We start from the raw sequence: 11,760 nt of genomic DNA on the forward strand, positions 1-11,760 counted from the left end.
GTGCCCTATCCCCTCCCTCCAGTGCCCCCCCCCAGGCCGTATGTCCTACCCTGACCTCTGCATCCTGCCTGTCCTCATGTGAGGGGCCAGGGGGGCTGGGCATGGCCCCCATGTCCTAACACTGCCGTACCCGGATGCAGGGTCCTGTTTGCACTCGCCCTCACTAGCCAGAGGCCAGGACTGGGACAGGCATCAGGGAAGGGAGCTGAGTGTTGGATTGGCCAGGGAGGCTCTGGACCCCACTGCCAGGATGTGGATTTTCTAATTCACATTCTGGGGTGATTTTGATTATTCTGAAAAGGAGGGAATTGCAAAAGGGACCATCCAGGCAAACCGCCCCCCTGGCTCGGCTGGTTTCCCTCAGCTCCGACCCACAGCCCCTGCTAGCCCAGCCCTGTCACTTGCCAGCTCTGGTGGTGTCCCTCAGCCCCAACCCACAGCTCCTGCTAGCCCAGCCTTAGGCTCCCTCTACAGCTCTGGCAATGCCTCTCACTCCCGACCCACAGCCCCTACTATCCCAGCCCCGAGCTCCTGCCAGCTCTGGCGATGCCCCTCACGACCTGAAGCCATGTATTAATGGGCAGAGCAGGGAGAGAGCCGTGTGTCATTGTTGAGGGGAAGTGCCACTGTACGTGGCCATGCACAGAGCTGGTGCTCAGGGGGAGGGGGAGGAAACAGATGGGGAGACCTGGCTCCCTGGCCTCATGGTGGCTCTAGCCTGCCCTTGTGTCCCCACCAGTATGGCCAGGAGACGTGGAGCTGCTGGCATCGGGTCGAGGTGCCTGGGATCGGCGCTCACGGGGAGGAGCTGAGCCTGCAGGAGCTCCTGGACCAGCTGCAGGTGACCATCCCCCTCTCTTCCCCTCACCAGAACCTGGGCTGGGTGGGGGCTGTGGGAACAGGCCTGTGCCCTCCCCCCACATCCTGCTGAACCCCCCCTTTCCCTCTATAACCTGAGTCCTGTCCCCACTGCCTAGGGGCTGTGGCTGGGCCTTGGGGAGTCTGCCCCCACCCGGGGCAGGCACTCACCTCCCCCCAGCTCTCACCTGCCCCCTACCCAGGTCTCTCTGGGGTGCCCACTGCTGGACATGGCTGCTTGGGAAGGTCTTGGCTTGCCCAATTTCTCCAGACAGCCCCCTGCATGCTGGCCTAGTCCGGGCACGTCCAGTCTGGGACTTATGCTGGGGGGAAGCGCGCAACCCACTTCCGGGAGACATGCCCACCCCCAGCTGGGACCGGCTGGACCCTGGTGCTCCCAACGACTGGGGGAACAGCCCCGTCTGTGGCTTGGGAGAGATCCGGGATTGGGGGAGACCCTCTACTTACACCTTTTTTCCTATTCCACAAAAGCTTATGGGAAGTGAGCGCCCAGTGCTGGGCCTGGCACTGACCTGCCCCATCCCTGACGCCCCTCCTGCCTTACAGGGGGTGCACGGCCTGCCTGTGCGCACAGTACTGTGCGGGGTGACCATTCTCTATGCCAGCTTCTGGGCTAAGCAGAAACGTGAGGCACAGCTCGCCCGCAGGTAGGTGCTGTCCTGGGCCTCTGGGCTGGCAGCCGGCCCCCCTCCGGCCCTGGGCTGGCTGCCCTCCCTCTGCAGGGGGCTGATGGGCCTGCAGCAGGGGGCATCACCCCATGAGCCCACATCCCCAGTGAGGTCCTGGGGGCCAGCACCAGCCCCTGCGTAACCCACTGCCCCTCCCCTGCCAGTCGCCAGGACTCCAGCTCCCCGCTGCCCCTCCCCGCTCCAGCTCTCCCTCCCTACTGCCCCTCCCCCCTACCCCCGCTCACCAGGAGTCCAGCTCCCCCACTCCTCCGACAGCTGGATCGCTGGCCGGTCTGACCACCCGGTAAACATCCTGCTTCCTGCACCGGGACCCCCTGCCCGGCCCCTTGCTGGCTGTGCTCTGCAGAGAGGCCCCGAGGGCCAGGTGGCATTGCCCTCAGGCCTGGCCATGGCAGCTCCTCCAGCCAAAGAGCCCTGCCAGTGCCCCTGGGCTCTGCGAGGAGAAGGACTGGGGCCAGTGTCAGCACGGGGGGAGGAGAGAAGGGCTAAGGGAGCCTGGTGAGGGGCAGGCTAGCATGGGGAGCCACTCTGACCTTGGGCTGCTGCCCCGGGCAGGCTAGCTGGACGCCCAAAAAGAGGGGCTCTTCAAACCTGGCTCTGGGTGCTTGGACTGCAGCCAGGGCTGTGCCCACTGGCACTGCCAGGTTTCCACTGATGCAGGCTCGCCAGGGGTGACTGGCATAGCCTCTGGGCACATACACTGGGCCTGGCCCCTGCTGGATGCCCTGTGGCTTATTCACCCTTCCCCTTCCCTAGACTGATGCAGCTGGTGGGCGGCCCCCCTGGAGGAGCCTGGCGGCCCCCCCGCATCCTAGTGCTGGACCTGGTCTGCGAGGACCAACAGGACGACGACGTCTTACCGCCTGTGCATGTTCGGCTACCCTGTGGCTGAGTGAAGCCTGCTGCCAGGCGCCTCCCTGGGCACAGATGGGCAGTGGGGGCTTGGCTATACGCTACAGGCCCCCTGAGATGCTCAGCGGGATGCTGGCCCGCTTCTCACCAGCCTGGCAGCGGAGAGCCCAGGATGTAGATGGGCGCACTGGGAGCGAGGTCTGTCCCCGGCCCCCCTACAGCTAATAAACCCTTGTCCCTGTCAGTAGGAGCCAGAGGACCGCTCATTCCAGGGGGTGAGGGCAGTGCCCCCATCCGTTAACTACTTGTTGTAATTCTCCTGCTGAAATGGGGAGGGGCATAACAGGTTTAATAGCCCCACTCCTTGGGATGGACGTGGGATAGTCTGGCACCAGCGCCAACTCTGTGCCACAGATCGAGGCCCAGCCTGGTGCTGCCTCAACCATGGAAGCTGGGCATGGCAGCCTCAGGTGGGCAGGGCCAGCACAGCCTGGCACCCCCCACCGGCAGCTCCAGCATTTTAATAGGTGCGTCCTGTGCGTGCAACATGATTGTGTAGCACACAGTGCATGCGTGTGCACTGTGGGGGGGGTGCATGTGTGCGTGCATTGATTATTCTGTGTGTGTGGGTATATGCACTGCGTGTGCACCATCTAGGTGAGCCAGGCTCCCTCCCCTGCCCCAGTGCAGGCTGCAGCCACCAGGGTGAAGCTGGCACAAAGCCCCTGGTGAGGACAAGAGCACACTGGGCCAGTGACGGGCTCCGGCCGTGCCCAGCGCTGCATCCCCTTCCCCAAGCGACAGGCTTCGGCTGCGCGTTCCATACAAAAGCCGTTTATTTATTTACAGAGCTGGGTACAAATGCAGAGCTGGGACAGGAATGCGCTGGGGGCGGGGCTAAATGTAGCCAATGATGTCATTGCAGATGATTGGCTGCCGGCTGCGGCTGTTCAAGAGGGCAGCGAAGCGGGTGCAGTCCGTGGTGAGCTTGGCAATGTCGCCGTGTGACTGGTGGAAGAGGGGCCCCTGCGCCCGCCCACCTAGGCCCCCTGGGCCGGGGAGGTGCTTGGGGCCGGGCTGGGGGGCAGCGGGGCCCTTGGGGCGTGCCAGGCTGGCCAGCTTGCGCCGCACATTGCCCGAGAGACTGAGCAGAAAGCCGTGGGGCTTGGCCAGCCGGTGGGGCAGGGCGCTCTCCTCAGGAAGGTCCATCCAGTTCTCCACCAGGTCAGCGAAACAATTATCACCCAGCACGAGCGGCTGCCGGTTGCGGCTCTGTGAGAGCAGTGCCACAGTCCAGTCCTGCGTGTCTGCCGACTCCAGCACCCGCCACTGCTCCAGGCAGGCATCTGAGGTGGACTTAGGCCGGACCTGCCGGCCGGGGGCCTGGCTAGGGCTGCTGCGGAGGAAGCCCCCCGTGGAGAGCCTTTGTGCCCTTTGGCAGGGGGGCAGGGGGTTCCTGCGCAGCACCAGCCCCTCCTCCTCCCGCCACGTCCCCCCTGACACCTCCGAGTAGCCCGAGTCGAACTCCAGGCTCCTCTCACTAGCGGGCAGTGCGCACTCCTCCTCCATCAGCTCCAGGCAGCAGGCTGAGTCTGCCTCTGAGACGCCCGATGCCCGGTTCTCCGCAGGCCGCTCCCAGCAGGGCTGTGGGGGAGCTGGCACGGGCTTGGGGGGCCCCAGCCGTGGAGCTGGGCCTGGCACCCGCTTCAGCTCGTGGAGAGTCCGCATCATGCCCTGCATCTGATCCCGCAGCGTGTCCCCCGCCGCCTGCAGGCACAACTGTGGGGAGAGGAACATGGTGATGTGATCGCTGCCCTGATGGACTGGCCACCCTGGTAGCATGGCTGGCCCATACCCCATCTCCCTAACAGCCCCATTCCCCACCTCCAACAGTCCCATCCCCACAACAGCCCTTTCACTCATCATCTGTCCTGACATCTCCAACAACCCCATCTCCCCAGCAGCCTTGTCTCCCGTCACGCGTCCCAACACCTCCAACAGCCCAGTCCCCCACCTCCATCAGTCCTGTCACCATCCCAACAGCCTCATCACCCGTCCCAACACCTCCAAAGCCCCATCCCCCGCCTCAGTCAGCCCCATCAATGTCCCAACAACCCCATCCCCCCCCAACAGCCATCCTGACACCTCCATTAGCCCCATCCCCCACCTCCATCAGCCCCATCCCCCCCAACAACCCTGCCACCTGCCACCCACCACCCACACCTCCAACAGCTCCAACAGTCCCCCTCCCAACAGCCCTGTTCCCCACTTCCATCAGTTCCATCAATGTCCCAACAGCCATCCCGACACCTCCATCAGCCCCATCGCCGTAACAGCCCTGCCACCCATCACCTGTCCCGACACCTCCAACAGCCCCACCCCCGCCTCCATCAGCCCTGTCCCCCATCACCTGTCCCAACACCTCCAACAGCCCCATCACCTGTCCTGACACCTCCCACAGCCCTGTCCCCCCAGCAGCCCTGTCTCCCATCACCCAGCCTGACACCTTCAACAGCCCCATCCTCCACCTCCAGCAGCCCTGTCCCCCACCTCCAGCAGCCCCGTCCCCCATCACCTGTCCCAACACCTCCAACAGCCCCGTCCCCACAGCAGCCTTGTCTCCCATTACCCATCCCAACACCTCCGTCCACCGCCTCCATCAGCCATGTCCTTCACCCCCAACAGCCCTGTCCCCTCAAAAAGCTCTGTCACCATCCCCTGCCTCCAGCAGCCCCGTCACTGTCTCCCCCATCCCAACACCTGTCACCCTGTCTGCAGTCCCAGTACTCTCCAACGCTCTCCCTGCACCGGCCCAATGGCAACAAAGGCCCCAGGACCTAGGATGGGAAGGACACTCAGGGGTTATCGGCCAGGCACGAGGGCGGAACCCAGCCCCATGAGCCAGGTCATTCCATGGCAGTGACCCGGGTGACTGGCTATGGGACACCAGAGTGCCCACCCCATCCACCCCACATATCTCCTGCACCGTCCCCATGCACCCCATCCACCTCCCTGCCCCCTCCTCATGCCCCCCAAACACCCTCTGCCACCCCACACCCACCCCCCGCCCTGTCTCCTCCCCCCATTCACTCCCCGCCCCATCCCCTCCTCCCCCCCGCCACCATCCACCCCGCTCCTCCCATCCACCCCATGTCCCGTCTCCACACTCCCCATCCACCCCATGCCACCTCATGCCCCATCCATTCCTCACCCTGTCCCCATGCCCCCATGCCCCCATCCACTCTCTGCCCTGCATCCAGTCCCACTCCATCCTCACCCCCCATTGACTCCCTGCCACCCTACACCCCCGCATCCACCCATCTTACTGTCCCCACACCCGCTGTCCCATCCCCATATGCAACCACAAGCTCATATACACTGTGCCCCACTATATACCCTCCTCTGTATACCCTCTCCATGTCCTTCCCCATACACCCCCTGCCCTTTCTCCACACCCCCCATAAACACCCCACCACCACCTATACACTCTGCCCCAAAAACACCCCATGCTGTGTCGTCGCCCCCCTCACCCCCCCCGTGCTCACCAAGCACCGGTTGCAAGGAGCCTCCCTCTGATCCCCATGTCACTCAGCCTCCAGGAGAGCCCCCAGAGGACTCACCAGGCTCTGGGCTCCCGGACAGCGAGGCCAGCTGGGCCCAGGGCCCCCAGAGCTGGGGCTGAGTCCCTGTCCCCTCTCTGGGTGGCCACAGGGGCTGCCCTAGGAGATGCCGGGGTCCAGCTGGGTTGGGCTGGGCACTCAAGCAATGGTCTCTGCAGTTGCAGCAGCGTCTGCCTGGGCTGGGTGTGGAGCTGCAAGGGGGAGATGCACATGCAGGGCTCCGCTGCCTGGACGTGCACCCAGCCCCAGGGCACCACTTTCCTGCTGCTCCTGCACCGAGCTAGCCCATCCCTGCCGCGTGCTGCAGCATGTCGGGGTGAGCAAGCAGCCGCCCCGCTGCGTCGGCAGCTACATATCCAGCCCCAGCCCAGCCGCTGGGACATGACAAATAGAGACGGCAGCTGGAGTTACACAAGCTGGGCCTGGCCAGAGACGCTGGGTGCCCAGAAGAGTCCAGCACTGGGGGACAGAGGGAAGGGGCACCACGTAGGCCTGGCCCGGAGCAGTATGGAGGGACCCTGGCTCCCACCCACCCCTGGGAATTCCTCAGGGCAGGCATGTACCACTAGCGAAGGGCCATGAGCCAGGGCCTGGGGCAGCCAGGGGCCACGCTCCAGTGGGCCACGTCAGCAGCCCAGGGCAACATGAGCTCTGGGGGCCATTGGTGCTGTCCCACACAGCCAGCGCAGGCATTGGGCCCGGGGAGGAGGGAGCTGAACTGCTCACCAGGGCCAGGCACACACGGGGCACCAGCCACACCAACAGGCACCCTCCGATGGGACCTGCTCAGGTCCCCTTGTCTGTACCAACCCCTGCAGTCACACCCAGGTGGTTGGACAGACATCAGGGCTGGGGTTGCCCCACAGATACACATGAGTGTGCCAGAGCTGGGAACTGAACCCAGGAGTCCGGACTCCCTGGCCTGGCTCTAACCACTAGCCCCCACTCCTGCCCACATCAGGGAAGCAAACCCTGGAGTCCTGGCTTCCAGCCCCACCAGGTACAAAGAGCAGCGCGCTGTGTGGTAGGTGGCCAGCAGGGACATGCCGGGGCTGGAGTGCCAGGAGCCTCGCCAAGGGCAGGCCGTGAGGCCATGAGAACAGAAGGACTTGGGGCCTTAACAAGGCGAGCCCAGCCTGAGAGGCTCCCTAGTGCTGCCAGCTCTGTGCTTTGGGGTGGGGCTCCTCCTGCTTCCAGCCACCCCCACATCCCACCCTGCCTGCCAGCCACCATACCTCTCCCCCGCACGTCCCGGCTGAGGGCGTCGCTGCACTTCCCGCAGGGAAACACTAGCAATTCAGCCCCAATGCCTGCTGCAGCCCCGAGCCCGGGAAACCTCCTGCACTACTGCACCACAAGGGCCTGCTCACCCAGTCGCCCCGCGGCTCCAGCCTCGTGTCCCCAGCTGTGAGTGATGGCACCACAGCTCGGGCTTAGTCCCTTTGTCCTAGAAATGAGTTGGTGACTCCCACTTGCTGGCTGAGGGCAGCTGGGCTGCAAGGCATGGGGTCTGCAGACTGGCCTGGGTCTTGGGGGGCTGGATGGACCCAGGGCATGTGCAGCTCCAGGGTCCCTGTGGGCAGTGCTGGACCCTTTCTCGTTTGCTCCCCAGCTCTTCTAGGCCACACCAGCCGAGGCCCCAGCCGAGCGGAGCCCTGCAGGGGGTGGCTCAGGCAGTTGGTCCCAGCAGCCTGGCATCCAACATGCCATGAAAACCATCTATCATCCAGCTCCGCCAAAGCTTCAACCTGAACAGGGGCCAGGTTTGCCCAGAGCTGCTGGAGGATTGAGGGCATCGGGGCCACATGCTCCCAGGGGCCAGGGAAATCACCCTGCCCAGTAAGCAGACCCAGGCGGGCCCAGAAACAGCAGGGCTAGTGCCAGAGGCCCACTCCCATAGCAGAGGCCATGCCCAGGGCTCCGGAACAGCCCCAGGATCTGCCCGTTCAGCCCTAGCCCCAGCCCCAGCCCCAGCCCCAGCCCCAGCCCGGGGACACAACAGACCCTACAGGAGGGAGACATGGGACCAAGTGACAGGGCCAAACAGCACCTCTGCCACGACCAGTCAGGGCTGAACCGGGCCCAGCTTGGGCAGATTGGCTCCCCCAGCTCTGATGTCACTATCCCCTCGGACAGATTGGTTCCCCCAGCTCTGATGTCACTAACCTGTCACCCAGCAACCAGTTGTTCGGCAATCGGCACTTTCTTGACATCAGATATAAAACAACAAAAATGGCTTCCTATGTCAGCCGCCTGTGAGGGAGGGAATCCTGCTGCTCCTCCCCTGCCCACAGGGACCACCCAACCCCGGACACCAAGCACACGCGCCTGCTGCCCTGTGCGGGTAAAGGTGCATGTGGGTGCCCGGAAATGTGGGTGGGTATGTGTGCACAGCCCTGCCTGGGGACCCTGCCCTGCTCCAGCACTGCCCACCCATCCTGGGCCAAAAACCAGATTTTCAGATGTGCCCAGGGATTTGGGGAGCCCTGAGACTAGCAGCGGGCAGTGCTCAGGTCAAACAGGGGATCAGGCCCCTGAGGCCACCAGGGGTGGGTGGGTGGCTGGGGGAACTGTGCCCAGGTCACACAGGGGATCAGGCCCCTGCACCCGGCCGGGGGGGTGATCAGGCCCCCTGCGGCTTCTCATGTCAGTCCCCAAGTCCCTGGTCACATTTTGAAATTATGGCCGAAGAGTCCTCCAGCCGCCAGTTACTGCGAGTGGGTCACACTCTGCCCCCACCAACGCCCCCAGCCCCCCACCCCATGGCAGGGCAGCCCAGCGCCCACCTCCCTGGGGGCAGCCAGCCCCTCCGTTGCCCCATGTATAGAGGGCAGGGTTCGAGCCGGGCTGAGTCCCTGAGCATGGAGCCAGCGGAGCAGCAGGGGGCTGGGGGCAGTCTGGGCCCTGCTTGGATCTCGGGGATCCCAGAGCCGGGCAGGCCCAATCGCAGGGGCTGAGGGTAGCTCTGGGCCAGCACAGCCCGTGGCCCGATACTGTGGCCTGACTCTGGTGACGCCCAGCCTGAGGCTGCCCGGCCCCGCGTGCAGCCCTGGGCACAGGAGCGGGCAGGGCTGGCATGTGCCCAACGCGGGCAGCCAACCGAGCCCAGCGGTGCTAGGCGTGGTCCGGGCAAAGCCGAGCCCCGATACTCCGGGGACGCCCCTGGCCTCTGCCCTGCATCCCCAGCGCCCTTCCCCGGGCTAGCCCCGCCGCTGCCAGGGGGAGCCGGGCTGCCCGGCCGCACCCGCTGTCCTCCGAGCCCGGCCAGGCCACTCACCACTTCTGCCCGGAGGCGGCCGAGGGAGGCGTCCAGCCGGGCGCGCCGCATGTCGGGGGGGCTAGGCGGGCAGCCCCGGTGCGCGCAGGGAGCCCAGGGCGCCCCGCCAGCCCGGCGCTCGGCGCTGGCCCGGAGCTGCGAGCTGGATCCCAGGCGCTCACTGTCCCAGGCCCGGCCCCCGCCCTGGAGCAGCCAATGAGCCCCGGTCTCCCCTCGACCTGGGGGCCGGGCCGGGCCAATGGGAGGCCTCAGTAATGTGATTCCCGGGGCGGCGGGGGCCGGAGTCCGCTAGGGTATCCCCTGGGCCAGACGGCGTGAGGGGCCCCGTCCGGGCCCCGGCTCCTCCAGCCCTGAGCAACCCAGACCACGGGCATCGACCTCCTCCTCCGAAGCCAGAGCACCATGGGCACACCAGCCCCCCAGCCTCGGGCACTGTGGGCACCATCCCTCCAGCCCTGGGCACCAGCCCCACCCAGCCCTGGGCACCGAAGGCACCAGCCCCCCAGCCCAGTTGCAGAGCTCTGGGTGGGTGCTGGGTGGTGGGCGCAGGGGACAGGCAGTTGCAGAGTTCTGGGTGGGTGCTGGGTGGTGGGCGCAGGGGACAGGCAGTTGCAGAGTTCTGGGTGGGTGCTGGGTGGTGGGCGCAGGGGACAGGCAGTTGCAGAATTCTGGGGCGTCGGCGCGGGGGGATGAGGGGGGGACAGGAAATTGCAGAGCTCTCTGTATGGGAGGGCTGGGGGTGGGCACGGTGGGGGGACAGGAAGTTGCAGAGCTCTGGATGGATGGGTGGGCACGGGGGAGATAGGAAATTTCAGATCTCTGGGTGGGTAGGTGGGTGGACAAGGGGGGGTGCGGTGGGCACAGGCAGTTGCAGAGTTCTGGGTGGGTGTGGGGAGGTGCAGGGGGGGACAGGCAGTTGCAGAGGTGTGGGTGGGGGCTGGGGGGTGGGTATGAGGGGAGGACAGGTAGTTGCAGAGCTCTGGGGGGGACAGGGGTTGGGTGCGGGGGGACTGGGGACTGAGCACAGGGTGAACAGGCAATTGCAGAGCTCTGGGTGGGCAGGGGCTGGGGAGTCTGGGGATGGGCGTGGTGGGGGGTGCGGGAGGGCCATGCGGGGCATGCAGTTGCAGAGCTTTGGGTTGGTGGAGGCTGGGGGTGGGAGCAGGGGTGTGTGGAGGGGAACAGGTAGTTGTAGAGCTCTGGGTGAGTGGGGGAAGGGGGGTGGGCACGTGGGGGACAGGCAGTTGCAGAGCTCTGGGTGGGTGGGGGCTGTGGAGGCTGGGGGTGGATGCGGAGGGCACAGGCAGTGCCCGACTGAAATCTCTGGGCAGTCCTCACAGAGGGTGCCCACACTGCATGTGCTGAGATTGCAGGGCCAGCTGCTGGAAGAGGACCAGGCTGTCCCCTTTGGGGGAAAAGGGTGGTACTCTGTATGCAAATCGCTCAATAAACTAGTTTGCATTTTGGCAAATAATTTGCATATTTGTATATGACCCTAAACTCCGTTTACAATCTGTTGGTTTAGTGCTGGCAAAAAGCATCCACTGGTAAGCCCCTCCCGCCACCCAGCTGCCAGCGGATTTTAAAGAATCCTTATTGAGGTTACAGGGACAAACCATCCCGATGTGTAGAAAGAATAGTAAATATGGCAGGCGACCAGCTTGGCTTAACAGTGAAATCCTTGTTGGTCTTAAACACAAAAAAGAAGCTTACAAGAAGTGGAAGATTGGACAAATGACCAGGGAAGAGTATAAAAATATTGCTTGGGCATGTAGGAGTGAAATCAGGAAGGCCAAATCACACCTGGAGTTGCAGCTAGCAAGAGATGTTAAGAGTAACAAGAAGGGTTTCTTCAGGTATGTTAGCAACAAGAAGAAAGTCAAGGAAAGTGTGGGCCCCTTACTGAATGAGGGAGGCAACCTAGTGACGGAGGATGTGGAAAAATCTAACGTACTCAATTCTTTTTTTCCCTCTGTCTTCACGAACAAGGTCAGCTCCCAGACTACTGCACTGGGCAGCACAGCATGGGGAGGAGGAGACCAGCCCTCTGTGGAGAAAGAAGTGGTTCGGGACTATTTAGAAAATCTGGATGAGCACAAGTCCGTGGGGCCGGATGTGCTGCATCCGAGGGTGCTAAAGGAGTTGGCGGATGTGATTGCGGAGCCATTGGCCATGATCTTTGAAAACTCATGGTGATCGGGGGACGTCCCGGACGACTGGAAAAAGGCTAATGTAGTGCCCATCTTTAAAAAAGGGAAGAAGGAGGATCCGGGGAACTACAGGCCAGTCAGCCTCATAGAATCATAGAATCATAGAATATCAGGGTTGGAAGGGACCCCTGAAGGTCATCTAGTCCAACCCCCTGCTCGAAGCAGGACCAATTCCCAGTTAAATCATCCCAGCCAGGGCTTTGTCAAGCCTGACCTTAAAAACTTCCAAGGAA

The 11,760-nt window shown here is 63.9% G+C and overlaps 2 protein-coding genes across 6 annotated transcripts in view; one reads left to right on the top strand and one right to left on the bottom strand.

Moving 5' to 3' along the window:
- UBA7 (ubiquitin like modifier activating enzyme 7) overlaps positions 1-2,664 on the top strand; it is a 45,853-nt gene extending 43,189 nt beyond the window's left edge. For 4 of the 5 annotated variants that reach the window (XM_077822035.1, XM_077822038.1, XM_077822036.1 and 1 more), the window contains 3 exons: positions 740-841; positions 1,351-1,526; positions 2,325-2,664. In XM_077822035.1, the coding sequence (XP_077678161.1) occupies positions 740-841; positions 1,351-1,526; positions 2,325-2,460 (414 nt within the window). In that variant the 3' untranslated portion in view covers positions 2,461-2,664. The remainder of the gene's footprint in view (positions 1-739; positions 842-1,350; positions 1,527-2,324) is intronic. The other variant, XM_077822037.1, reaches the window with a different exon arrangement.
- Positions 2,665-3,276: 612 nt separating this feature from the next.
- On the bottom strand, positions 3,277-9,435 carry INKA1 (inka box actin regulator 1). The gene is made up of 2 exons (XM_077822032.1): positions 9,318-9,435; positions 3,277-4,199 (listed from the first exon to the last, which is right to left on the bottom strand). The coding sequence occupies exons 1-2, from the start codon at positions 9,366-9,368 to the stop codon at positions 3,318-3,320; spliced, it is 933 nt and encodes a 310-aa protein (XP_077678158.1). The 5' UTR covers positions 9,369-9,435; the 3' UTR covers positions 3,277-3,317.
- Between the last annotated feature and the right edge of the window lie 2,325 nt (positions 9,436-11,760).

The sequence above is a fragment of the Eretmochelys imbricata genome, chromosome 7 (genome assembly GCF_965152235.1).
Source record: "Eretmochelys imbricata isolate rEreImb1 chromosome 7, rEreImb1.hap1, whole genome shotgun sequence".
NCBI lineage: Eukaryota > Metazoa > Chordata > Testudines > Cheloniidae > Eretmochelys > Eretmochelys imbricata.

Bases quoted from the DNA above. Each gene is read 5' to 3' on its own strand.
- INKA1 (XM_077822032.1), bottom strand. From the start codon at position 9,368: ATGCGGCGCGCCCGGCTGGACGCCTCCCTCGGCCGCCTCCGGGCAGAA. The intron at 4,200-9,317 runs GTGAGTGGCCTG...CTCTCCCCACAG, and splicing joins GCCGCCTCCGGGCAGAAGTG to TTGTGCCTGCAGGCGGCGGG.